The sequence below is a fragment of the Nannobrachium achirus genome, assembly GCF_963921795.1.
Source record: "Nannobrachium achirus genome assembly, chromosome: 8".
NCBI classification, from domain to species: Eukaryota; Metazoa; Chordata; class Actinopteri; order Myctophiformes; family Myctophidae; genus Nannobrachium; species Nannobrachium achirus.
In genome coordinates, this window is record NC_137817.1 from 30,865,463 (window position 1) to 30,890,953 (window position 25,491).

The following is a 25,491-nucleotide window of genomic DNA, read 5'->3' on the forward strand; positions in this document are numbered from 1 at the left end:
CTTACACCGAAGAGCTCCATGCGCAGGGTGCTGATGAAACTACCATTATTGTCCTTCACAGCCAGATTCACGCCCGAACTGTTGAATGAAAAGGAGTTGATATTATCTATACTTTTCTCGATTCACACCGGATCTGTGTTGAATAAAAGGCAGTTGATATTTTGAACAGGGGCGTCATAAGGGGGGGGGGGGGTCTGAGTTACTAGGGCCCAAGGTGGATAGCTATTGAAAAATAGCAGATATACAAGCTCACAGTGCTGCACCGAGTGCCGCGCTGCGAGCTTGTAGATCTGCTATTTTTGAAAAGTTGTGAAAATGTGTGCAAATCTTTGAATATATGTATTCTTTTAAGCGAACATTTGTAACTCAAATTTTGCTTCTGGGGGGTCCTTGGAACGAAATATTTTGAGATGGGGGTCCGTGGCCAAATACATATCATTTTGGGGGTCCTTGACAAGTTTGAGCACTACTGACATAGAAACATAGTTTTTTCAAAAAACCTTAGAAGGATTTGAAATATTCAAAGACTTGCACACATTTTCACAATTTTTCAAAAATAGCAGAGCTACAAGTTCGCAATGTGGCACTCAGTGCCGCGCTGTGAGCTTGTATATGTGGTATTTTTCAATAATTAAAGCACAAAATAATGCTAAATAGCCAGGTTAACCCCCCTCCCCTATGAAGAACATGGGGGGCCAACAGTGAATCCTTGTACCCAGGGCCCAGAATTTGGTGCGACACCCCTGATTTTGATTGCTGTATATATTGATTCTGATTCTGATTGTTTTGCTATATTTACTCACACGCCCAGTTGAGTGTTGTTCACCAGGTATTGCATAGGGTAGCTGCAGGAGAACATGTACAAGAGATGCTGGCGATAGGTTATTGTACCAGCACTGGGGTCGAAGGCGCTGATGACACCGGAGATGTTAACAGACTGGACCTTTGAGAAATCTGAAAATATTCCAGTCCCAACCTCATCGTATATCTGTTTGAAAATAAAGAAAAGATGTAATCTTACACTTTAACTCAGGACTTCAAGATGTTAAGACATATCTATATTATTTTTATATTGGGGTTAAGTTAATCTACTTGATATTATGGACACATTCATGACAAATTCATGTAACTTCTTACTCTTGTCAAACACTTTGGCGATTTGTTTAAATCTTGAATGGAGCTTACTTGGAATATTGTAATCCAAATCATTGAGTCTTATTTCACAAGTAAACATTCATTTAAACAATTTCACAAGCACTGCTGTTGAATGCAATTATGAATAATACCTTTAAGGTATTGCCACAGATAGCCACGGAACTTTCGGTTATGGGGAACCTGAATCTTAAGGCGGGTGGGTCAGATTGCCAGTCAGCAGTTCCACGGCATATTGGATTTTTGTACATTCCATTCAGTGCCATCAAGGATTCATTGTATAGAGCAAAGTACACTGGACAAAGATAAATGCTCATATCCATATATTCAGTGCCGCAGTCCACTGTTATATCGGAATTCTCTGGGTGAGATGAGAAAGAAGATTCCAAATACAGAAGGAAATAACAATAATATTTGATGATGGAATTTTGTGCAAAGACAATTCACATACAGTATTCATCATTCATATTAGGAAAGGGTACCAACCTGGAGGCCTGTGAGTATTGTGTGACATGCACTCTGACTGGGCCTCTGCCTTCATAATTAGGCCAAGTTGGCACACAAGAATGACCAGTCTCATTGTTCTTGACCTACAAGAAAAAACCACAAGGACAATGGGCACTAAGGCATGTGCCAACTTCTTTTATGAGGGCGTGATCTGAAAAAGAACACTTGGAAACATTTTTCGACTTTGGAGTTCACGGAATGTCCTACATCAGAACAAAGCATCTGCAAACAATTGATACACAGACGATTCCCGACCCCTCATACAAGATAAGAAGCTGCCAGGACATCCAGCAAGTTATGCTAATTATTTAGCAAGAAGATTTCTGGTAGTGAAAAGATGGCTTTAGCCAATAGAAGGAAAGATATTTGGCTGTTCACATCAATATTTTGTTATGAACCATGAATTAGGCCTATTGTGCACGCAACAGATGACACTGCAGACCTGCTTGAATTAACCTCTCTTTCACTTGCAAAGTAACTTGTTTGACTGATTTAGTTTTTGTTAAGTTCAGAGGAGAACGATGGCCCGGGCCGCCGGCATAACAGTCCGGGCAGGCTGCAATGCCAGCCTGACAGCGCGTCGCGTGTTCGAATCCCGTTCCTGACGATCTTTGCTCCGTGTCACTCCCCATCTCTCTCCCCATTTCCTGTCAGTCTACTGTCCTATCAATAAAGGCATAGAAGCCCAAAAATAAATCTTTACAAAAGATTTAAGAAATTACAATATAAATATAAACGACAAACATTTAAAAATACCTGCACATTAAAATATTTACATTTAAATCTGCTCATTTACAAATTAACATCAAACATTTATATATAAACATTGAAACAAAGAAAATATTATACAATGAATAAATAAACCCACCTGTGTGCCTTCATTGTGCCCCTCGGTATCTGTGTCACCAGACATCTTCATTTATACCTTCCCCAGCCCTCAGCGGAACAAGTGGGCGTGAGAGGGAAGGTCTCATACAATGGAGTAACATGAGCTAAGCATGTAACATTTCATTTGACTGCATTTTACAGTATTTTTTAACTTGAATAATGATTCACATTGCAATTCAGAATCTTTGTTGGTAGATCAAGATTAACATTAACTTCCATGAAGAAGACACGGTAAAAATAAAGTGTTTGAAGGCCATGATGTAAAAGTAGACTACAGTATTACAAAGGTGAAGATCACTATCTTTCACGTTTCAAACTTCTGAATCAGAATCATTGATCATAAATTATGCTAAAATGTATAAAAACATGCAGGCATTTGAAATTCCTGTTTTTTTTTCTTTTCATTGTATTTTGAGTCTGAAAGTCCAGGCTGCCTTGGGAAAAATTAATGTTCTGTCATTGCTGTTCCAAACATTTGATTTCTGAGACCACTTCCAACGCCTTTCATTTTGAATGGTGCAAAATTGCTGCTCCATTATAGATGTTGCTGACATCATGATAAATTGAAATTAATGATTCGGCATGGACAAGACTATGTGTTTTGCACCCTGTCTGTCCATCCGTCCGTCCAGTAGAAAACCCATCCTACATTTTTCAAATCAGCCTTATGGTGCTGTGAAACCTTGCACGCACATTCCCACTAGGCCGAGGAAGACATGCCACCCTTTTCTCATTGTCCTGTTATAGCGCCACCAGGTGGCAGATTTTTGCTAAACACATTTCTTGATATTACTCCTACAGGCTTTGTCCAAACATCACGCAAATCGGTACTCATCATCTCTATATCCATGTGATCAAGATGGATCTGTCCAATTTTTCATTTTCCATCCTGATTGGCAAATTTGGAACATTGGCGGACACCTGTGCTCAGAGGAGCACTTTTTGTATTTAATTAATTATTTAATTGCTGAGAAGCAATGTGTGACTTCTCATGTGTGTGTGTATACTGAAATCTTCTACTTCCAATCAACAAATGCTACCCTTCAAAATGTGACAGCTACTTTGAAGGACTGTGGTACATCATCTTTTACTAAAACAGATTGGTATTATCTAGTAATGAAGTGCTAAGCGTAAGGCTTCCTTAAGTAGTCTAGTTGGGATGGGGTCTAAGAGACAGGTTGATGATGTTTTGATAATGATGATGCAGGCTACTGTTCTGTACTGTACTGTACTGTACAGTACTTTACAGTACATGATGTACATTATGTAATGTGTATAGTATATAAAAATACTGTACTGTTGTGTACTGTGCAGTACAAACATTTGATATTGAGCTTTAAAACTAAACGAATTAAAAACAAGTGGATGCCGATAATTTGCTTCCTAGTGGGATCTTGCAGCCAAATTTAAACAATGCCCATCTACTGATTGTATGTAGACGCAGGGAGGGCATAGTAAGTAAAATAAGAAGGATACTGTAGCATTTTGAGTCTAATAAACATAGCATAACAAAGCATAAGTGATGGTTTTAGTGTTTCCACTGGGCTATTTTAGTCTTTAGGATATCAGGTTCATGGTCAGAAAAGGCATTATGTAAGAATGATCATAGTCATTGTTGTCTTGGATATACAGTAGTAAATGTTTGGGGGGGGGGGGGGGGATAGCACAAAAACAAATCGCAAAGGATGCTCACATTGTGTTAGCGTTCATATTTTGTAATGCTGATAACACCTTTTATTCTGAGATTCCTTTCGCGATAAGAGTGTTATTATTATTCTATACGCGTTTTGTACTGAATCAGCTTTTGTTATAGCCTCGGGGTTTAAATTGAATCTGAACTATTTCTGTGCCGTTCCCTTACAGTCTGGGAATAAAAGACACACCTACCTGAGAGAAACCCTGGGCCTTTTGTGCAACATCATAAAATGAAAGGAGACGCTAACTTTCCAACATCCCTGAGGGAGAACACTACAATGCACCCTGTGGGTACAACCTAAAAAGGGGCATGATAGATTACTTTAGTAGTATCCAATGTCAAATGCCAGTTTTGATCTGGTCTTTGTTTTCTAATCATCCATTTGTCTGCAAGGCACACCATTGGCGTGGTTGTGGTTGTTTTGGTGAGTTCAGTAGGCTAACTTACCCGGGGGCACATTATTTCAGCACTATGTCCCAATCCAAGAAGTCTTAGTCACATGTTGGAGCTGTCATCATGTAGGGATTTACCGGATAAAGTCCTGTGACCTATTTTTGATAGGGAACCCTAGACACACAGTATAAAAGGGTGTCGTGTCATCAAAAGCTTTATTGGACATTTAACTACTTGAAGACACACGTAGACCTGACTTGTAACAACTAATTTAAATAATAGTCTAATATAATAGTTTTTAGCTTTAAAAGTGGAACCACATGGACCCTGGTGTCCTGATTATGGACATGTTATCGTGATAGGTGAACATTTGACCAAAACAGGCAACATTTCTGCAAAAATAGGTGTCAATAGCCAATTTACAAGATTGTAGGTTGGCTATTATTGCTATTTGACAACATACAACAAATATGAGGTTTAAGTGGTCAACTCTGTAGTATAAACGTGGGTGCTATACAGGTATTTATTTACGTTCTGGGAGTTAAATCAACAATGAGGATGTTTATGATAGAGCTTCTCTAGGTTGACCTCCCTTGAGGTTATCTCTTTGCTAATGTCTCCTGGCAGACACAAAGAGAATTGACTGTTATTGTTAAAAGATACAACCTCTTTTGTGTCTTTCCTTTTTGTTCATTATGTGATGTACAGATAATAATCGACAGATGTGGACTCCCTCCTACAGCATTCGTGCCGTCACGTGTCTCGTGACTCGTGAGGGTGTGTTTGCTTTTCTGCTGGGCCTAGTACAGTAGGTACAGTATTATCCCTAACACTTAGCAACAATGTCAGACCAGTGTCCCTTGGGTCGGTGACTGCAACACAAGGGGAAGAAAATAATACAACTAAAGAATAGTTCCAATTCACAGTGGGAGAAGTTCCAATTCACAGACAGATGCATATAGGTCTTACTCTTGACAAAGTAAGCACGTGACTGCAATGGGGAAGAAAATAATACTTCCAAAGAATAGTTCCAATTCACAGTGGGAGTAGTTCCAATTCACAGACAGATGAATAGGTCTTACTCTTGACAAAGCAAGCATGCATATTTACAAACGCGTGTCACCACAGAGTGGCTCATGGCAGATTTTTTTTCTTTTTTCACAGAAAGCCTCAAATATTTATGCTGCTGCTGCTGAGGATGATGATGTTGACGACAAGGAGGGGGATGATGTGCACACCATATCCAACCTGAAAGATTTATAGCCTACAACTCGCTGCAAAAGGAAAGCCCAAAACATGACATCATTAAGCCACTCAGTTCATGGTCTGTTCTTGCTCCTTCCATGTAAAAAAAAACGCTACTGGAGCACAAATCACACACCACTCTCATCTCAGTACACATTTCTTTCAAGAGGCAGTGCCAGTGCTGAACAGCTATGGATTATCTGCATAATATGCAGATTATCTGCATAATATGCAGATAATTGGTATATTATACCGGTACTGTACAGATGTATCCATATGCAGGGTCTACTAGGTATAGGGTTGGGGGTGGGGGGGGAAGTAGTGTGCTCTAACAGAGATTTGTGAATGTATAGATGTTTCTGGACTCATCCAACTGAGTATGGCAGGGCATATTGCACAGAATGCACACCCTTGGGACGTCAACTCGGTGATAGTTTGAAGTCACAATGTTTTGCAAATATCAAGAGAGATCTCTGTGTACCAATGAGAAAACAAAGCACATTCTGATGATGAAGAAGTTGATAATCTCTCGAGACAGCCTCAGAGTCGCTACGCTTATGAAGGAAGAGAGACAGACCGATAGGTGTCGCCCTTTCTTTGACGATGGGTTCCCAGATTGAGAAGTTGATGACTAACAGTGAGCCATGTAAGTCGGAACACAATTAGACACTTCCTAAAGAAAGGTTTATTCTCTATTAGTCACCTTGTGAATACCATAAGCACACTGTTTGTGATTATACCATATTAGGTTACTTTTTCATTACATTCATTAATTTGACCTCAGATGAAACCTCCGGCGGTGCCTCCAGTCATCTCAGACCTCCATGCATCTGGCTAGCTCTGCATCCTTCGTCAAAATGCCCACGGGGACTGAACATTGGTTAGACCTCCCATTGGTCCGACCAGGTTAACTTGCGTCGGCAGGTTAGCATTTCACCAGGTTAGCAATAGCATTCACCAGCGTTAGTTTTACTGAGGTTAGGGTTAAGGTTATGTTTAGGTGGTTGGGCCAAAGGGATTGAGGTCAAACCAATATCATGTTACCAATGTCCACATCAGATGTTAATCACTTCCTGATAGATGATAATCTGGAGGGTATAGTAGGCTATAGGGCATGGGTATTCAACTGGCAGCCAAATGCGGCCCGCGTTGACCTTCCTTGTGGCCCCTGGAGCAATTTATCAATTTCCACACAAAACATTTTGCTAGATGGGAGGAGTCAGTTTACTAGGCTAGTAAAAGTATACAAGTATGGTTTGTGTTATAACTTGTATATGTGATTTTACCATAATCACAGTAATCCTTAATCATATTCCATCATATTCAGCCTACACTGTGGCCCCCTGAACAATTTAGGGCGTGGTTTACTGGTGCCACAAATAAATCGGACATGTCCGTAGTATTAAATGAGTTTGACTCCCACCCATAGACTGTATAAAATATGCTCCCACCTGGAGAGAATATTCGGGTTGGCATCATGGTAGCCAGACAACTACCATTCCACAATCTCCTAATGCATTGGCAGTGGTGTAAAGTAACTAAGTAGTTTTACTTAAGTACTGTACTTAAGTATAGTTTTGAAGTATTTGTACTTTACTTGAGTATTTCCAAATTCCAATACTTTAACTTCTATTCCACTACATCTGGGATTCAAATGTTGTACTTTGACTCCACTATGTTTATTTGAAAACTTTAGTTACTAGTTACTTTGCAGTTATAAATTATAAAATTACAAAACATACATTAAACATAGGCTACATTAATTATTCTATACCTAGGCTATTTAAAAATAGATGATCTACAAGCTCACAAGCTCACAACTACAAGTTGTGAGCTTGTAGATCTGTTATTTTCAAACATTTTGTACTTTTACTTTTGGTAATTTAAGTACATTTTGATGCCAATACTTTCTTACTTTTACTCAAGTACATTTTGAATTACAGAGTATTTCTATATTGCAGTATTGATACTTTTACTTAAAGGGGAAGACCACCCATTTTCAATATTGAACTATGTCATTAATATACCTTAGAGGAGTTGTGTGGAAATAGAAAAAAAGTTCCCCCCCTTCTGTGTTGCCTAGAACTGGAGGATTGATTTTGGGTTTTGTATTGTAAAGTACAATTAAAGGGCCTACACCATGCTTTTAAAACTATATTTTTTGTATAAATATATGCTCAAAATTGAGTCTTGACAGGTTTTAACCCTCAAAAAACACTCTGACCATTCTTTTTGTTTGTTCTAGCTCTACTATAATGAGGCTCTCCAGCTGCAATACCAAAACGGCCTCTGTTTGCTCAGGGGCGCATCTAGTGGGGTTTTTCCAGAAAAAAAAGAAGTTTTTTGAAAAAGAAAAAGTTTTTTGAAAAAGAAAAAGTTTTTTGAAAAAGAAAAAGTTTTTTGAAAAAAAAAAAGTTTTTTGAAAAAAAAGTTTTTTGAAAAAAAAGTTTTTGAAAAAAAAAGTTTTTGAAAAAAAAAAGTTTTTTGAAAAAAAAAAAGTTTTTTGAAAAAAAATGTTTTGAAAAAAACTTTGGAAAAAAATTTTTTTGAAATTTTTTTTTTTGAAAAGTTCTGAAAAAAGAAATTTTGAAAAAAAATGCAATGACTGCATTGCATTTTTTTGAAAAAAAAAAAGTTTTGAAAAAAAAAAAAGTTTTGAAAAAAAAACGGGAATCCGAGAGTGACGTCACTCTCGTCAACTCTCAGAACAGCACTGTTCTGAGAACCCGTGGAAAGCTTTTCATCTCTGTCTGCCCAAAACCAGAGAAAGACACAACGGTCAGAAATAGGACTTTGTGAGGATAGAAGGTGCCAGTGGGACCCCAAAAAAAGGTTTTAAAATAGAAAAAGTGAAAATTCATGGTGTAGATCCTTTAAGTAAGAAGTACTTTTCCACCATTGCATTGGTTCTCAAACCTTTTCATGTCAAGGACCCCCAAATTGACACTTATTACTATTACAATCGGAAAGATATGCCAGGGACCCCGATTAGAGAAGATTTTTACGTCTCTAGCAGTGATTCTCAACCATTTTAATTTTAAGGACCCCCAGTTTGGCATTAGGCTACGGATCACCATTTAATGGTTTCTGAGACCACAATTTATATTGTCAAATCAATGTTAATGTAACTCTGTCTTGACTTACTTGACTTAATCCTCTTTACCCTGTTGAGGGGCGTAGGGCGACCAGAGCTCTCCATCTCACTCTCTTCTGTGCCAGGGTTTTTGCTTGCAGCCAGCTCATTCCAATGTTCTTTAGGTCTTGGAGAGTGGAACGTCTCCAGGTGTTTCTTGGCCTGCCCTGTGCTGTGGATTGTAGTCCAGGGCCTGTCTTGTGATGTTGTTTGTGTCCTTTCTAAGGGTGTGACCTATCCAGTTCCACTTTCTCCTTTTGATGGTATTTGCTATATTGTCTTTGTGATCCTCCATAACTCCTCATTAAGGGTTTTGATGGGCCACCATAGAGCATCGCAGCGGAAGTGGATTGCCTGGGGTCACTTTCACTTTCACCATTCATTTTCGCCATAGACTTTTACAAAAACATTTATAACAATTATGTTAAGCCTCGAACCAAGCCATCCAGGATGGAGGTGAATCATGACCATATAACCTTTTTTTCTATGAAAAGAACATTTTGAAAATCGCTAAATAAAGGGTAGTTATTAAATGTAGTATATCAAATAATGTAACATTAAAATATGTTTTCACATAGGATCAAAGGTTGTATGATCATGATTCACCTCCATCCTGGATGGCTTGGTTCGAGGTTTAACATAATTGTTATAAATATTTTTGTAAAAGTCTATGGCGAAAATGAATGGTGAAAGTGAAAGTGACCCCAGGCATCCACTTCCGCTGCGATGCTCTATAGCTTCGGGATGTAATGCAGGCACTTGTTGACAAAAACCTGGATCTTGCTTGTGAGGAGGACTCTGTCTGAGAGTGTACAAATAGAACCAGGTCCATTTGGTTCTATTTGTACACTCTCAGAGTTACATACCCATAATAACCCATAAGGGTCCATTTGGTTCAGGACCCCTGGGGGTCCCCGGACCCCACTTTTAGAACCATTATAACAAGCGTTATATAACCATAGTATATAACTCTATGATGACAAGGCTATTTGATGGACCGGAAGCATTTGAAAATTGTGGGAGGCAACAGTCTGGCAACGCGAGACTTCTTCATGCGTCACGGAGTCTTTGCGCAGTACCGGTGGGAAGAATTGTTTCTGGGGTTTCTGTTTACTGCTCAGTGCTCTGATCCGGTCGAGAGCCCGCCTACTGTATCCGGCAATGTAAACGCACACATGCATGCACATACCGTTTCCGTATCCGCTCTGGACACGGACCGGGTCAGGAACCTTCAACGCGAATTGGTCCCGGTTTAGAACATTCCAGAGAGGTTCCTCGTGCCTTTAAAGCAGTGGGAGGAGCACAATAGCTGCTTCATTCATTCACTGTCTTTGACCGAGGAGGACCTGGCAGCGGTGAACCGGAGACCTCTATAATTGATAACGACGACAAAGAACATCCACAGAGGTCGAAAAACAGGTAAGATACATGTTTTTTTCCCCCACAACACTTCACTGCATCAACAATTTGTCGTCAACCATAACTCCACTAGTTACCTGTAAAATACATGTTACTATGCGGTTGGATTTAAATGAATTGGGGACAGTCTGTCATAGTGGCCTGGCACCAGGCCCTAAGCCACCGATGCTATAATGCTATCTGGCGTCCGGATAGCATTATAGCATCTTAAGCCGGTGCGGATGCCGGTAGGCCTAGCCGGCAACGTTTAGTTAGCGACCGAGATGCTACGGAAAACGTACGGTAAAGTAGTCATATTAATGCACATATTGTAACTGCGGCCAGGCCGTTTTCGGAGTCTTTGTAAATATTTTAAATGTGTTTAGGCAGAAAAGCCAAATATCTTAGGGGGGAAAAAACTGTCGAACGCACGTGCACTGGATGATGCTGTACGTGACGCAAGGGAGCAGAATGTTCTAGATGAGATGAACTTCGAGTAGTAGGACTTTGTCCTCTGACTCATGTGACTCATCATCTGCTGTGTCTTACTGTAGTTTGGTGATGACTTATCTTAAAAGTATTTTATAGATTCTGACATTTGCATGTCTAAAGTTAGACTCGATAAAATACATAATAGTTTTGATCCAAGGCTTGGTAATCAAAAGCGTTAGGAACGCCATGCGGCCTCTAGAGCATCTAGAGTTCAGGCCTCTATGCGGCATTAACACGTGACGGGTCGCACCGCAGATCCGACTGAATATGCCCATTTATGGAGAACTCTGTATCTGTCAGTCCTTGTCGCCTTTATGCCGATATATGATTAAAGACCCATTCCCACTGGGCCAGATAACAAATAAAAAAATCTTTCTCGAGATATTTTTTCCATTCAAAGTGGATGGTAGACTAGACAGATAAAAAAAAATCTACCACAGATATTTGCCACAGATACTTTTATCTGTGGCAAATATTTTTTGTATCTTTATCTACCATCCACTTTGAATGGAAAAATATCTGGAGAAAGAGATTTTTTTTATCTGTTATCTGGCCAAGTGGGAATGGGCCTTTATGTCGGTCCTTAATCTCCTTATCCCTTTTATGGTGATCCTTGAGGTCATCAGTATACGCCCATATGGGCAAGCCCCATTTGTCTCCAGTCCATATTATCGAGCTGACTGATTTATGGCATTTGCATGCATTGAGGTTGTATAACACTCCATATTTGGGCATAACTGCATTGGGAACTCCTTATATGGTTATGGCTGAGTCATGTTGACATGAGCGTGACCCGCCCATCCTCCCTTCATCCAACTTTAATATAGGATGGGATTCATTGATTGATATAATGATGCTAAGGTGCTGCATTATACTTGATTACCCCTGAAATTACAATGAAAATGTAGTTTAATGCGTCACAGCAACCACACTTGCAATTTCCCAGAATTGCATCTTTCTAGTGTTCTACCGTAGAATGCTTAAAACCACCATGAATGGGTTGGCAGCCTCTGGGAGCATCTTTGCTTTTATCATGTGTACTGTTGTAGTTACACTACCATGCTGTTGCCATAATAATGAGACAGCTGTCAAGCAGTCAAAATGAAGGGCGTTGGAAAATGTAATCCATTTACGATTTGAGTCACTCAACTAATTATAGACTTGCATGCACCTCCATCATTGTAGTAATTTTTAACAGCTTGTGGAGAAAGCTGGTCAATATTCAGTCTTGTGGAGAAAGCTGGTCAATATTCAGTCTCTCCGTTAGTCGCTGCTGCTCCATTGTCTGACAGTGAAATGATTCTCTAGAAATGTTCTGTCCAATATAATGTATGATTATGATTATTTTTTTGTTTGCTTAACAGGACTGAACATAAATCAGAAATTATGCAAAAATGTTTGCAACTTTGTAACCTTTGTAATCTTATATATTTTTTTCCCCCACCCAGGGAACCATGTCAAAGGGACCAGCTGTTGGCATTGATCTGGGCACCACCTACTCCTGTGTAGGGGTGTTTCAGCATGGCAAGGTGGAGATCATTGCCAATGATCAGGGCAACAGGACCACACCCAGCTATGTTGCATTCACAGACACAGAGAGGCTGATTGGGGATGCAGCCAAAAATCAAGTAGCCATGAACCCCACCAATACAGTATTTGGTAAGATTTTATTCAATTGATAAAGTATTGACGTTAATCACTGCTTTAGTTTACTTATTTTAACTCATTTACTTTTTACTTTCCTCTCAGATGCAAAGCGTCTAATTGGACGGCGGTTTGACGACGGTGTTGTCCAGTCGGATATGAAACACTGGCCATTCCAGGTCATCGACGATGCCACGCGTCCCAAAGTCCAAGTGGAGTTCAAGGGTGAGACCAAGGCCTTCTACCCAGAGGAGATCTCTTCCATGGTGCTGGTCAAAATGAAGGAAATTGCTGAAGCCTACCTTGGCAAGGTAATTTAGCAAGGAGACTTGGCAAGATGGAGAATGTGAACACACACTGTTGTAATAACGGCACACCTCACAAGATGGCGCCATTTGTCCATTATTATTGAACGCACATGGACATGAGGCCTTGTGAGCTTGTCTTGTCCCCTTCTCTATAGACAAAACTACTGCATAAGGCTAATTAATTGATCAACAGGGAATTTATGAAAATGTAATTTTATTAATCAAACATTGTGTAAAATATACCTAAAATGAGCAAATAAGAGGTTGTCTCTTCGGCAATAATCACCTCTTCCAAAAGGATTATAACTTCTGTTTGGGAAGATAAAAAAAAAAAGAAAATGCATGATTTGCATGCAGTCAGCTGCTATGTTTTGGTTCACACTGGGTAATTAAATGGTCATGTGACTTAAATGCATGTACAACTCACAAAGCAGGCATTGTTAGATGTGCATTAATTTGATTTGTTTTCCTCCACAGACTGTGTCCAACGCTGTGGTAACAGTTCCTGCCTACTTCAATGACTCTCAGCGTCAGGCTACTAAAGATGCTGGGACCATTTCTGGACTCAATGTCCTCCGCATCATCAACGAGCCAACAGCGGCTGCTATTGCTTATGGCCTGGACAAGAAGGTTCGGTACCTCTATAGGCTACACAATTACTACTACCCGTCAATAACATTTATGAATTTACATAAAATACTTTATGGTCCAATAAATTTAACCTGGTATGATTTTAAATGTTTTCTTTGCAGGTGGGAGTTGAAAGGAATGTTCTCATCTTTGACCTTGGTGGCGGCACATTCGATGTCTCCATCCTGACCATCGAGGATGGAATCTTTGAGGTTAAGGCCACAGCAGGGGACACACACTTGGGAGGAGAAGACTTCGACAACCGCATGGTTAATCACTTCATTGCAGAGTTCAAGCGCAAATACAAGAAAGACATCAGCGACAACAAGAGGGCTGTTCGTCGTCTGCGAACAGCCTGTGAGAGGGCCAAGCGTACCTTGTCCTCAAGCACACAGGCTAGTATCGAGATCGACTCTCTGTATGAGGGCATCGACTTCTACACCTCCATCACCAGGGCCCGTTTTGAGGAGCTTAACGCCGACCTGTTCCGTGGCACCCTGGACCCTGTGGAGAAGTCCCTCCGTGATGCAAAGATGGACAAGGCCCAGATCCATGAGATTGTTCTGGTGGGAGGCTCCATTCGTATCCCCAAGATCCAAAAGCTGCTGCAGGACTTCTTCAATGGAAAGGAACTTAATAAGAGCATTAATCCTGATGAAGCAGTGGCCTATGGTGCAGGTATGGCTCGTTATGCTGTTTACCTATAATAATTTACCTCTTAAATTCCTAAATCAAGAAATTATCTAAAATGTGTAGCTGTGGATTTTAACTTGTAAAACCTTTTTATAGCTGTACAGGCTGCCATTTTGTCAGGAGACAAGTCAGAGAATGTGCAGGACCTGCTGCTGCTAGATGTCACCCCTCTGTCCTTGGGCATTGAGACGGCTGGAGGAGTCATGACGGCACTCATCAAGAGGAACACCACCATCCCTACCAAGCAGACTCAGACCTTCACCACCTATTCAGACAACCAGCCTGGTGTGCTCATTCAGGTATTAACAGCTAATGCGCATAGCTGAGTTGAGGTTGTCGTATGTGAATGAAATTGGTGTTCACTACATTTATATGGGGATTCGCCATCCACCAACAAAGTTGTGAATTGCTGCATTTTCGGTTTTGCAATTCAATTTTGCATTACAAACAAAGTGTTACTGGAGAGCCCCTCGATGATGAAAGGGTATGCATTGATTGACTCACAAATCTTTTTCCCCACAGGTGTACGAGGGTGAAAGAGCTATGACCAAAGATAACAACCTTTTGGGGAAGTTTGAGCTGACTGGAATCCCCCCAGCACCCCGGGGTGTTCCGCAGATCGAGGTGACATTTGACATCGACGCCAATGGCATCATGAATGTCTCTGCTGCTGATAAGAGCACTGGCAAGGAGAATAAGATCACCATCACCAACGACAAAGGTACGCCTAACCGAAGTACAGAATTGTAACACTGTCAGAGTCAGTCAAGCAGTGAAGTTTGACTCTGATCTATCCTCACCCTCACCGCCCCTTCTTCTGGGGCGGCTGTTGCTGCTTAGTCAGTAGAGGCCGTCTGGTAATCAGAAGGTCACTCTTTCGCTTCCCGGCCCTGGTCTGTGTTTAAGTGTTTTTGAACAAGACGCACCCCTGACTGCTCTCCACAAGTGCTGCTTATAGCAGCTAACAGCAGGGTGTAGCTGCAACTAAATTGCCCCCACGGAACTAGCTTTTCTTAAAGGCATTAACTTTTCTTATTTATAACACGTCATTTTGTTGCCCCTCACCAGGTCGCTTAACCAAGGAGGATATTGAGCGCATGGTCCAGGAAGCTGAGAAGTACAAGGCTGAGGATGACGTGCAGAGAGACACGGTTTCTGCCAAGAATGGCCTGGAGGCTTATGCTTTCAACATGAAGTCCACTGTGGAGGATGAGAAGTTGCAGGGCAAGATCAGTGATGAGGACAAACAGAAGATCCTGGATAAGTGCTCTGAGGTTATCAGCTGGCTTGATAAAAATCAGGTATGAATTAACTGGCCTGTTGACAGACTGATCCCAGTCTGTTGTCCACAAAAGCATAGCTCTGAATAATCCTGATCAGTGGCTAGATTCCTTGATTTCTGAATCCAAGTACCCCCCCTTATCCAACATTTTGCTTAGAAAACATGAGAAAGCCATAGCTAGCATATGATGCTATGAATGACAATCCATCTTTTGAAGAATATAATATTACAAGAAACTGCAAATATTTTGTTTTTAACAATTAAGTAATATTTAGGATCAAACAAAGAATGTTTGTTTGTTTTTTACATCCGTTTGAGAAAAACTGAGCCATTATAAATGGGCCTAATTTTATGTGTTTTTTTCCCCCTCAGTCTGCAGATAAAGATGAGTTTGAGCATCAGCAGAAGGAGCTGGAGAAGTTGTGCAATCCCATCATTACTCAGCTGTACCAGAGTGCTGGTGGTATGCCAGGTGGTATGCCTGGTGGCATGCCTGGTGGAATGCCAGGTGGCTTCCCAGGGGCTGGTGGTGCCCCCGGTGGAGGTGGATCCTCCGGCCCTACCATTGAAGAGGTCGACTAAACTTGAACATTCCATCTGTACATTTCCATGTCTTTATTGTTTATTGGGTTTTCATGGAATCATTCACTGTATCCAAGCAATTATTATATATACTGTATAGTCAGGGAGGCTAAAACAAAATCTTCAGAATTTACATTCGTTCTTTGTTTGTAGTGTATGCTGTTTGTTCTGTATGCTGTCTCATGGACTCTGATGCTGTAAGGGCAACAACTTCCTTGGCATTTGGTCGGTGTGGTGGGCACTTTTGGACTTTGTTCGGTTGCACTATTTAATGTTTAAGTTATGTATGGCAACTCAAAGAATTTACATTAAAATATACAGTTTTGCTTATTTAGTTGAGTCTTTTATTTAATCACCCTTGCTTTTCTTGGACTGAAGTATATTCTCACAATTTCTGTGGCGCTATATTGTGCTATTGCCATTTATTACCATAAAGATATTTTAACTGATCAGACAAATATCATTGATATTACCATTTATTTAGCTCTTTGTTCAATGGTTGGGTTTAACAAGAAAGACATGTCTTATATGGGAAGATTTGCTTGGATGATGGTTCATCATGGCCATGTATCATGGACCAGTGTTGATGTGCGTATGTGTTGGCAGATCAGCGTGAGTTTGAGTTTCTTGGGCATTCATGCATCCGGTAGGCACACATGTAGAATATACCTGGAGTGAAAAAAGAGATTCAAATAATTTAACAAAATTAATATGTCATTTATCATTTATGTTAGTGATATTATTATTTTTTCTCTCAGTGTGCTTTAAAATGGATCTCTGAGGCTTCAAAATCACAGTACATACCTGAGAAGAATGTGAGCACCACAGCTACCCAACCCATTATATAGGACCATGAGAATCGCCAGTTGCCATAACGTTTGCCATAGTAGTTCACTGTCACTCCTGTGTAGACTGCCATCGCTAGCAACACAAAGAAGCCTGCAGAGGACAAGGTCATGAAGTCATGGCACTGTTGTGTTTACATACAGCAGTCAATGATGCATCAGAGCAGGGGTGTCGTCCCAAATTCTGGGCCCCCTGTGTACAAGGATTCACTGTGGGCCCCCCATGAATGTTCTTCATAGGTAGGAGGTTTAACCCATTTTAGACAGTATTTTTGAAAAATAGTGAAAATGTGTGCAACATTCTTTTGTTTCTATGTCAGTGGTAGCCTAGTTCCAGACCCTGAATCGCTAGCCACACCCCTTTAAATTTTTGTTGAATAATGGAGTGAAACGAAATGTCAATTCAGGCTGAGTGTCAGGCTATGTCAGTGGTGCTCAAACCTTTTCATTTGAAGGACCCCCAAAATTATATGTATTTGGCCACAGACCCCCATCTCAAAATATTTAGTTCCAGGGACCCCCCAGAAGCATATATTCAAACTTTCAAAGATTTGCACACATTTTCACAACTTTTCAAAAATAGATCTACAAGCTCGCAGCGCAGCACTCGGTGCTGTGCTGTGAGCTTGTATATCTGCCATTTTTCAATAGCTAAAATATAAAATAATTAAGGCCCCTCCACCTTGGGTCCTAGTAACTCAGTCCCACTTATCCCCCCCTTGTGACGCCCCTGATCAGAGAGGCTAACAGGAGGATGTACTCACAGGAGATGAAGAAGAGGATGCCGGCTGCAAATGTCTTGTCAAACCCATCAAAGGACGAATAGTGGATGAAGGCCATGACACCAATCACAATGCCGATGAAACAGGCTAGCAGGGAAAGGATCATGAAAGCCCGGGTGGCATCCCAATATGCTGAGGAGACAAGAGCACAAGCAGGTCAAGGCTAAGACGTGGGAGACTTGGCAAGCATTTCAGACTTTTATCACACATGCAAGCAGCAGATGCCATAAAGCAGCAGATGCCATAGCGCCCCAAATTATTATTGACTGCGGAAACTTCACACTGTACTTTAAGACATTTCTGTATTATAAATCCTTGTTTTGAGTCTCGTGTAATGTAATATTTTGAAATGAGATATAATTTTGATTTTCATGAGCTGTATGCCATACAAATCCAAATTCGTGAGCTGTATGCCATAAAATCCAAATTAAAACAAAAAAAGGTTTGAATATTTCACTGGATTCGCAATGTATTTAGAATAGCCTATATGAAAGTTTAAGTTAATGAACTTTTCCACAATATTTATTTTTGCCAGACCCATGAAATGGGTAGGCCTACATAAGCAAATGTCGGTCTGTCCGGGTTTTCTATATAAAGGGTATATATGATGATGACATGATGATGACATGCCTACAAAAGGCATGATGTCATAAATGATGATGACAGACAGGGGGTTGGCAGAACCCCCTGTTTTTCTCCATAGATGGTCATGATGATGACATCATGACCATCTCTGTCTGTCGGTCTGTCCCTCCCTCTTTTCTCCATATTTGGTCACAATGATGTCACAAATGATGATGACATGAGGGAGGGACAGACAGCCTATAAAGGGACAGACAGCCTATAAATGTACCATTAAATTTATAGGCCCAGAGGGTTGGCAGAACCGGGGTCTGGCACAACCAGGTTGACCTGGTCTAGTTTAGAATGATCTGCATATGATGAGTCTAGTCATGTATAATCTATTGCACAGAATCTATTGCATGTACAATAATTGCATGTTAAAGATATTGTACATACCCTGCGTTTGTTAGGTCTACGTGTACAAATAGCAATTTCATGATATACACACACACAGTATGAAGATAAGCGATGTCTACCATTTGATCTTTTGACTTAAAGGGATATTACACTTTCAAAGTCATTTTATCGTCTAATCAGGCTTTTATGAACACCCTGAACAGTTTTTAATTTGCTTGATTCAATATTTAGATATTTGATGTAAATGTTACCAGCTCCAGCTCCAACACGCCCAGGCCCTCTCCACATACACACTCATTGTAACTTCAAACTCCATTTTAACCATGATAGATTCATTAAAAACAACCATTATTTTTTCTGGTGACTCAAACTACCCTCCTAATACGTGAGCAGGCCGTGTTTTTTCGATAACTTTTTTCATTTATTTTTAATAATCCATTTTTGTATTAAATATTTTTCATTTTCCCAAATAATTATTAAAAATTAATGAAAGAAGTTATCGAAAAAACACGGCCTGCTCACGTATTAGGAGGGTAGTATGAGTCAACAGAAAAAACAACGGGTGTTTTTAATGAATCTATCATGGTTAAAATGGAGTTTGAAGTTACAATGGGTGTGTATGTGGAGAGGGCCTGGGCGTGTCGGGCCTGGTAACATTTACATCAAATATCTAAATATTAAATCAAGCAAATTAAAAACTGTTCAGGGTGTTCATAAAAGCCTGATTAGACGATAAAATGACTTTGAAAGTGTAATATCCCTTTAATTCATTTGAAAGATAGATGGAGTTATCAACCTTTTCTACTAAAAATCTCAGTGTGATAATTTGTGCCATCAACCATCCACCACACAGTAGGAACCTTGTTCAGGTTAGTTGCCTGAGCACAGGGAAAAGGTCAATAGCAACATGACAGGCGTCTGTCATTCTAGCAGACAGTGATGGATGCCATACGTAGAGTTGTACTGTCTTACCAATGCTGTCTGTGTGTGTCATGCATTTTCCAGGCACACAGTACCGCCACAGGCCCTGGTGCATGTAATTGTTGGAGTGTCTGTACTGCATCCAGTAGTCGGTTGCCGTGGAGACAATAAGGAGTATATTCCCAACTCCAGCACAGAACAACCCACCTCCCATGAAGCTGTACATCCTGCCAAACACTGACTAACACAGAGAGACAGACGGAAGTCAAGATCTTAATACATCTGCCTCTGCCAGTTATTATACTGTAACAATAATAATGGTTGACACAACAGAGCATTGTTAAACTGCAGCTATGAGAATACAAATACATTTGGTATAATTAGGAGGTTATAAAGTGCTATACATTTTACATACTTACTTGTCAGACAATAATAAGACATAATTAGGAGGTTATAAAGTGCTATACATTTTACATACTTACTTGTCAGACAATAACAAGACAAACATTTGTTTGTAAGATGCCATGCACAAGTTCACGTCATTAACTCATAAAATCAATGCTGCGTGAGCCTCCGAGCAACAAGTTTGAAGGTAATTGAATATGTAGACACTGATTTGACAGATTTGACATGAATTACTTACCTTTATCTTTTTTCCCCCAGAAAAAGTCAGAGATTCCAATATAACTAGGTTGTCAAAGCACAGAGGAGCCCAATATTGCGCTGGGTGGCAGGAAAGTTTTGTTTGTGCATAGGAAACCAAGCGAACAGAGGACCTGATGGAACAATGGAGCATGCTGAGCCACAACCAATCACAGAGGATGAGTTTTGTGTTTTAGGGAATCTGCTGAAAATACAAAACTGTTAAAGCGCTGTGCAAGTCTCAGTAATACTGATGACACAGGGTTTTCATTTCACAATGCTGCACAACTATCCCACTGTGTCCCAATAGTCTGAAATAGGCACCACACTATTACTGTAAAAGTTAACAGAACTTATCTCAGAATTTAAATGACTTGAAGAGGGGAAAAAGGAGAAATAATGCACAAACATTTGTGGTGCATATCACTATGGATATGTATATAGTTCATGCAAATGCAACATTTTCTTCACTGAAGATCACATTAACGTGAGGAAAGAAAACTCTCATTCCATGAGTTTGTACCTGCATGGCCCCCAAAGATTGCTGCTATACAGCATGTTGTTCTTGCACATGAAATTCTAATTCTGGGAAAAGAATGTTTTATACCTAACAATTCCGCTGGAACGGAACAGAACAAACACCAACACCACCATGCATATTCAAGTCAACGGTTCAACAGTTTCCTCACAAGGATGCTTAGAGAGAAATTATTTTGAATGCTGCCTGATAGCTGATACTGTATATTGTTGCTGGTGGGTGGAAACCTTACAAATGTCCAAAACCCGTTTTTTTTTAAATAATTATTATGATGATATGGCATCAATTTAAGAAGAAGAGATACAAGGTTCCTGCCAAACAATATCAAACTGCATTTATTTGTGATCACTTGTGAATGAACTGAGGTTTTCTGTGGTTTCGACTAATTGCATTTATTGATTGTTTATTCAGTTAGCTGGAGCTCACATCCAGAGTGACACCGATTTTTCTGTGTGATTATGTACTGTATGAAAGGTGAGCTAGGCCAGATAATACTTTATTAGTATAGGATATTTGTTTTGGATTGATGGTGAGTTTTGCAATGGGAGGCTTTTTCAGCTATATAGATATATTTTAAAATGTAACTAGAAAATAAATTGGTTATTATTATTGCGACCGTAGGTCGCATTTACTACCAAAACCTCCACCGGCTGTCTGTGAGTGAGTGAGTCAGTCAGTCACACTTTTGCCCTGCTCATATCTCCACAACCGTTGCCCCCATCCATGCCAAATTTTGCACACACACTCCTTGACTGCCAAACTACAACCTCCAAGGACCCCCCGAGCCCCAGGGACCCCCAGGTCCCTGGGGGACCCCCAGATGTAAAAAATGACCAAATGTGCTCACACGTCACACGTCACACTTTTTCCCTGCTTATATCTCCGCACCCGTTGACCCGATCCATGCCACATTTTACACACACACACTCCTTGCCTGCCAAACTACAACCTCCAAGGACCCCCGGAGCCCCAGGGACCTGGGGACCCCCAGATGTAAAAAATGACCAAATGTGCAAAAATGACCACCCCAACGGGGCTGCTCACGGGGAATTCCCGGGGACCACCGACTCCTGGTGCTCCAGAACAGATGCAAAAGTGGTGGCGCCCCAGTGGAGGACCCCCTGCCACTGCAGCGCACATAAAATGCCGTAACTCGGGCTAGGAGCGTCCGGGAGAGCCGGGGCCGGTACCTATTCGTCCGCCAAGGCAACACGGAGACCCCACCCCTCATTTCTCACATGGCCCTATTCTAGCGCCACCTTCAGGCCGATTTTTAAAACACATTTTTGGACACTGCTCCTACAGTTTTTGCCCTAAAATCCCGAATATCACTACACAGCATGTCTACACTCATGTCATCAACATGGACCAGGAAGATTTTGGAAAAACAAATTTTAGCCCTATTTGTGGAGATAAGCCACCTACGGTCGCTTATCTCCCGATTAGGGAGTCTTACTGGTTATTGCATGTTAATGGTCCCTCAGCCAAAGAACAATTAGAAGCCCTCTTGCACACAAAAAAAGCAAATTTTAAAGAAAGAGCGAGGTGTCAAGGATCTGACAGGTCAGTAGGTGACTTACTATAATGAATAGAAACATTATGCTTTTCATTTTCATGCATAATTTCATATTTATTATCTTTCTATTTCAACTTATAATGTAACTGTATTTAAATATCCTTTTATAATGTGTTTATTTTGTCTTAATGCCTTAATCCAGAGGTCTTCAAAAGGGGTCCAGGACCCCTGTGGGGTCCTCAGAGTTGGCTGGCTGCCAATTGTTTCCGTGATAGGATTTGTTCCACTCCTAATTTAAATGTTTAAAATATACAATCCTATCCAACATATTACAGTATTAGGAAAGATAATGTGTAAACAAACAAAATACATTTAATTTATACATAACTGATGATTGGGTGTTCAAACTAATCTATCCATACGAAAATACAACAAAACATAATATGAGCAATTTCTATACAAATTACAAAATACTGGGTCAAAATCTTTTATCGATATACAAATACAAAATACTTGAGAAATGCATTTGAGATACAAATAAATATTTCGAAAATACATGAAAATACATTAAAAACTGATACATTGATTTGTCAATTCATAGATTTCAATTCAAATATTAAATTAATTGCTTTGTCAGAATTTCTAAGAATACATTGATCATACAAGCAGAGTGTTTCTGTTTTTCATGGTGTTTGGAGCAGGCAGCCAAAATATTTACTACTGTGTGAGAGCACAGGCCCGAAGGAGCTGTCATCTATGGCAGGGGTCTTCAACAGGGGGTCCGGGACCCCTAGGGGGTCCTCAGAGTTACTACAGGGGGTCCTCCAAATCTTTGTGTGATTTTTTATATTAACCACCTGAACCCTATAGGCGTCCATATTCGGAGAACTTTAGCCAACAATAGCAGATTTACAAGCTCACAGCGCATCAACGCCCCCAGCGCGAGGCGTTGTGAGCTTGCAGATCGGCTATTTTTGGAAAAGAGGTTTGGTGTAGAGGGGAAAAAAGAGCACTAAGTACAGAGTGAAAGGTCAAGTTTATTATGTATTGATGGTTCAAGTGGTTAAATATCTGAAAACACAAATTGACATGAATCCAAAATACACTGATGATTGTGCTATCAAATGATGAAACTATATGGAATCTATAAAAAGGTTGTGGAGGTCCCTGCTTCATCTCTCGCTCAACTAAGGGATCATTGGCCTGAAAATGTTGAAGACCCCTGATCTATGGTGCTTCCCTGTCATCTATAGTGCTTCCTGTGGTGCTTCCCTGTCATCTATGGCAGTGGTTTTCTATGGCAGTGGTTTTCAGCAGCCTTTGGACAGTGCATAGATCTTCCTGTAAGATCAATCTTAAAGTACCACACAACAGACAAGTATTGTGACTGTGACCACAAGTGAGAAACTCCCAGCTGACTCCCTAGGCCTAGAGGATGACAAGGGAGTGGATTTTCACTCCTGTCCCGTCCCACTCCCGCAGAAAAAATCCTGTCCCATCCCAATCCTGGGCCAGAGTAAAAAAATAAATCCCGTCCTGTCCCACTCCTGTACAATGACTCCTGGTCCCATCCCGCTCCTGGTCAAAATCACTCCCGTTCACATCCCGCTCCCGAAAAAAAGAAAAAAATTAAATCGCGCAGATGTTTTTCCATTTTGATCCATATTATATTTGATATCATGTTTATTATTATATAATGTATAATTTTATAATGTTCGCAGTTCAAAGACCTCACTTTCCTGTGCAATTTATTTCTGCGATTTGATGAACTGGTCTGGGATGATTCCCGCTCCTGCCCACTCCTGTTGATTTTCATTCCTGTCCTTTTCCCGATCCTGGCATTAATACAAATTTGACTCCTGTCCTGCGGGAATCCCACGGGACCCACGGGACCCACGGGAATTCCTGTCAAATGTCATCCTCTCCACTCCTGCTTCCAGGAGGCCTCCATCCATGCCTTTGTAGACAGGTCCTCAGGAATAGAACTGAGCATCTCTTGTGCCGCCTTGTTGTATAGATGGCGGGACTTAAGTCTGTTTGGAGGCAACACTTTCGTAGTGGTGTCAGGCGAGGCAGGATATGCCAGACATGTTTTCTGGGCTTTTCTTGCCAGGGCGAAGATACAGTAGCAGTCTCTCGTCGGAGGCCGGCCAGGGAAATTCCTGCTAGGGCTTCAGGCTACTAGTTATGATCCAGAAAGCGTTGTTAATGGTAGCATCAACCTTTTTGGCTGCTGTTCTACACCAGGCTGGGGTAAAGTATTTGGCTCCAGCCAAGTCCAGGGCTTGCATGAAGATTCCTATTTTACCTTGACAGAGGGAGTACCAGCGAGACATCGGATCAGCGAGACCCTTGATGACACTTTTGGCTTTCACTTCCTCTAGGTGTTAGGACTGTGTCCTACGCCGAGGTACTTTGGGACTTGCTGGAACTCCAGATGGTTGTTTGTTGGATGAACACGTCCAGTTCCCTTTTTCCATCGCTGTTGCTGAGGCGGTATCCTGCCGATACTGGATAATGGCCAGGGTACAGACGCCAGGATATTGAACAAGATACAGACACCAGGATATTGACCACGATACTGACTGACACCAGAATACTGACCAGGATACAGACACAAGGATACTAATACCAGGATACTTCTTGTAACGCCCAGGATTCAAACCCTGGTCTCCCACGTGAAATTCACGTGAAAATATCTTAACCATTAGACATAGGGACATCCCTGTGTGGACCAGGGGAGATACTAGACGACTAGACTTTATGAGGCAGTGACTCACTGTGCTACACAGTCAACCCCCTTTTGACCTACTCCCATGGGGAAACCCGATCCGGGTCACGGCACCATTGTAACGCTTGGAATTCGAACCGGGGTCTCCCGTGTGAAAGTCCAATATCTTAACCACTAGACCAAAGGGATATCCCTGTGATCCAGGGGAGTTATTATACTTTATTAGGCCATCACGCGGAGGCAGTGAGTATCTGACTCACTGTGCTACACTGCAGGGGTATCGCACCAAATTCTGGGCCCTGGGTACTTTAACTATTGAAAAATAGCAGATATACAAGCTCACAACGCGGCACCGAGTGCCGCGCTGCAAGCTTGTACATCTGCTATTTTTGAAAAATCGTGAAATTTATGCAAGTCTTTGAATATTTCAAATCCTTCTAAGGTTTTTTGAAAAACCTATGTTTCTGTCAGTGGTGCTCAAACCTTTTCATG

General features: G+C 40.9%; 4 protein-coding genes across 4 annotated transcripts in view; 1 reads left to right on the forward strand and 3 right to left on the reverse strand.

Moving 5' to 3' along the window:
• LOC308290050 (zona pellucida-like domain-containing protein 1) overlaps window positions 1-2,572 on the reverse strand; it is a gene marked incomplete at both ends in the record, with an annotated part of 5,891 nt that extends 3,319 nt beyond the window's left edge. The window contains 3 exons of the mRNA XM_080731826.1: window positions 6-78; window positions 804-988; window positions 2,528-2,572. Coding sequence (XP_080587952.1) covers window positions 6-78; window positions 804-988; window positions 2,528-2,572 — 303 coding nt within the window. The remainder of the gene's footprint in view (window positions 1-5; window positions 79-803; window positions 989-2,527) is intronic.
• A 7,734-nt stretch (window positions 2,573-10,306) lies between these two features.
• On the forward strand, window positions 10,307-16,355 carry hspa8b (heat shock protein family A (Hsp70) member 8b). The gene is made up of 9 exons (XM_080732255.1): window positions 10,307-10,433; window positions 12,353-12,563; window positions 12,654-12,859; window positions 13,334-13,486; window positions 13,609-14,164; window positions 14,276-14,478; window positions 14,702-14,900; window positions 15,248-15,480; window positions 15,834-16,355. The coding sequence occupies exons 2-9, from the start codon at window positions 12,359-12,361 to the stop codon at window positions 16,041-16,043; spliced, it is 1,965 nt and encodes a 654-aa protein (XP_080588381.1). The 5' UTR covers window positions 10,307-10,433; window positions 12,353-12,358; the 3' UTR covers window positions 16,044-16,355.
• Window positions 16,356-16,650: 295 nt separating this feature from the next.
• lim2.3 (lens intrinsic membrane protein 2.3) lies at window positions 16,651-19,798 on the reverse strand (the record flags this gene model as incomplete). Its single annotated transcript, XM_080732267.1, has 4 exons — window positions 16,651-16,712; window positions 16,848-16,982; window positions 17,653-17,802; window positions 19,624-19,798. The coding sequence occupies 4 exons, from the start codon at window positions 19,796-19,798 to the stop codon at window positions 16,651-16,653; spliced, it is 522 nt and encodes a 173-aa protein (XP_080588393.1).
• A 4,850-nt stretch (window positions 19,799-24,648) lies between these two features.
• The window catches only part of LOC308290051 (roundabout homolog 2), a gene marked incomplete at both ends in the record, with an annotated part of 60,513 nt that continues 59,670 nt past the window's right edge, over window positions 24,649-25,491 (reverse strand). The window contains one exon of the mRNA XM_080731827.1: window positions 24,649-24,867. Within this exon, the coding sequence (XP_080587953.1) occupies window positions 24,649-24,867 (219 nt within the window). The remainder of the gene's footprint in view (window positions 24,868-25,491) is intronic.

Coding starts and splice junctions, on each gene's coding strand:
- hspa8b (XM_080732255.1), top strand. CDS start 12,359: ATGTCAAAGGGACCAGCTGTTGGCATTGATCTGGGCACCACCTACTCC. Junction 12,564..12,653: donor CCCCACCAATACAGTATTTG/GTAAGATTTTAT, acceptor CTTTCCTCTCAG/ATGCAAAGCGTCTAATTGGA. Junction 14,479..14,701: donor AGCCTGGTGTGCTCATTCAG/GTATTAACAGCT, acceptor TTTTCCCCACAG/GTGTACGAGGGTGAAAGAGC.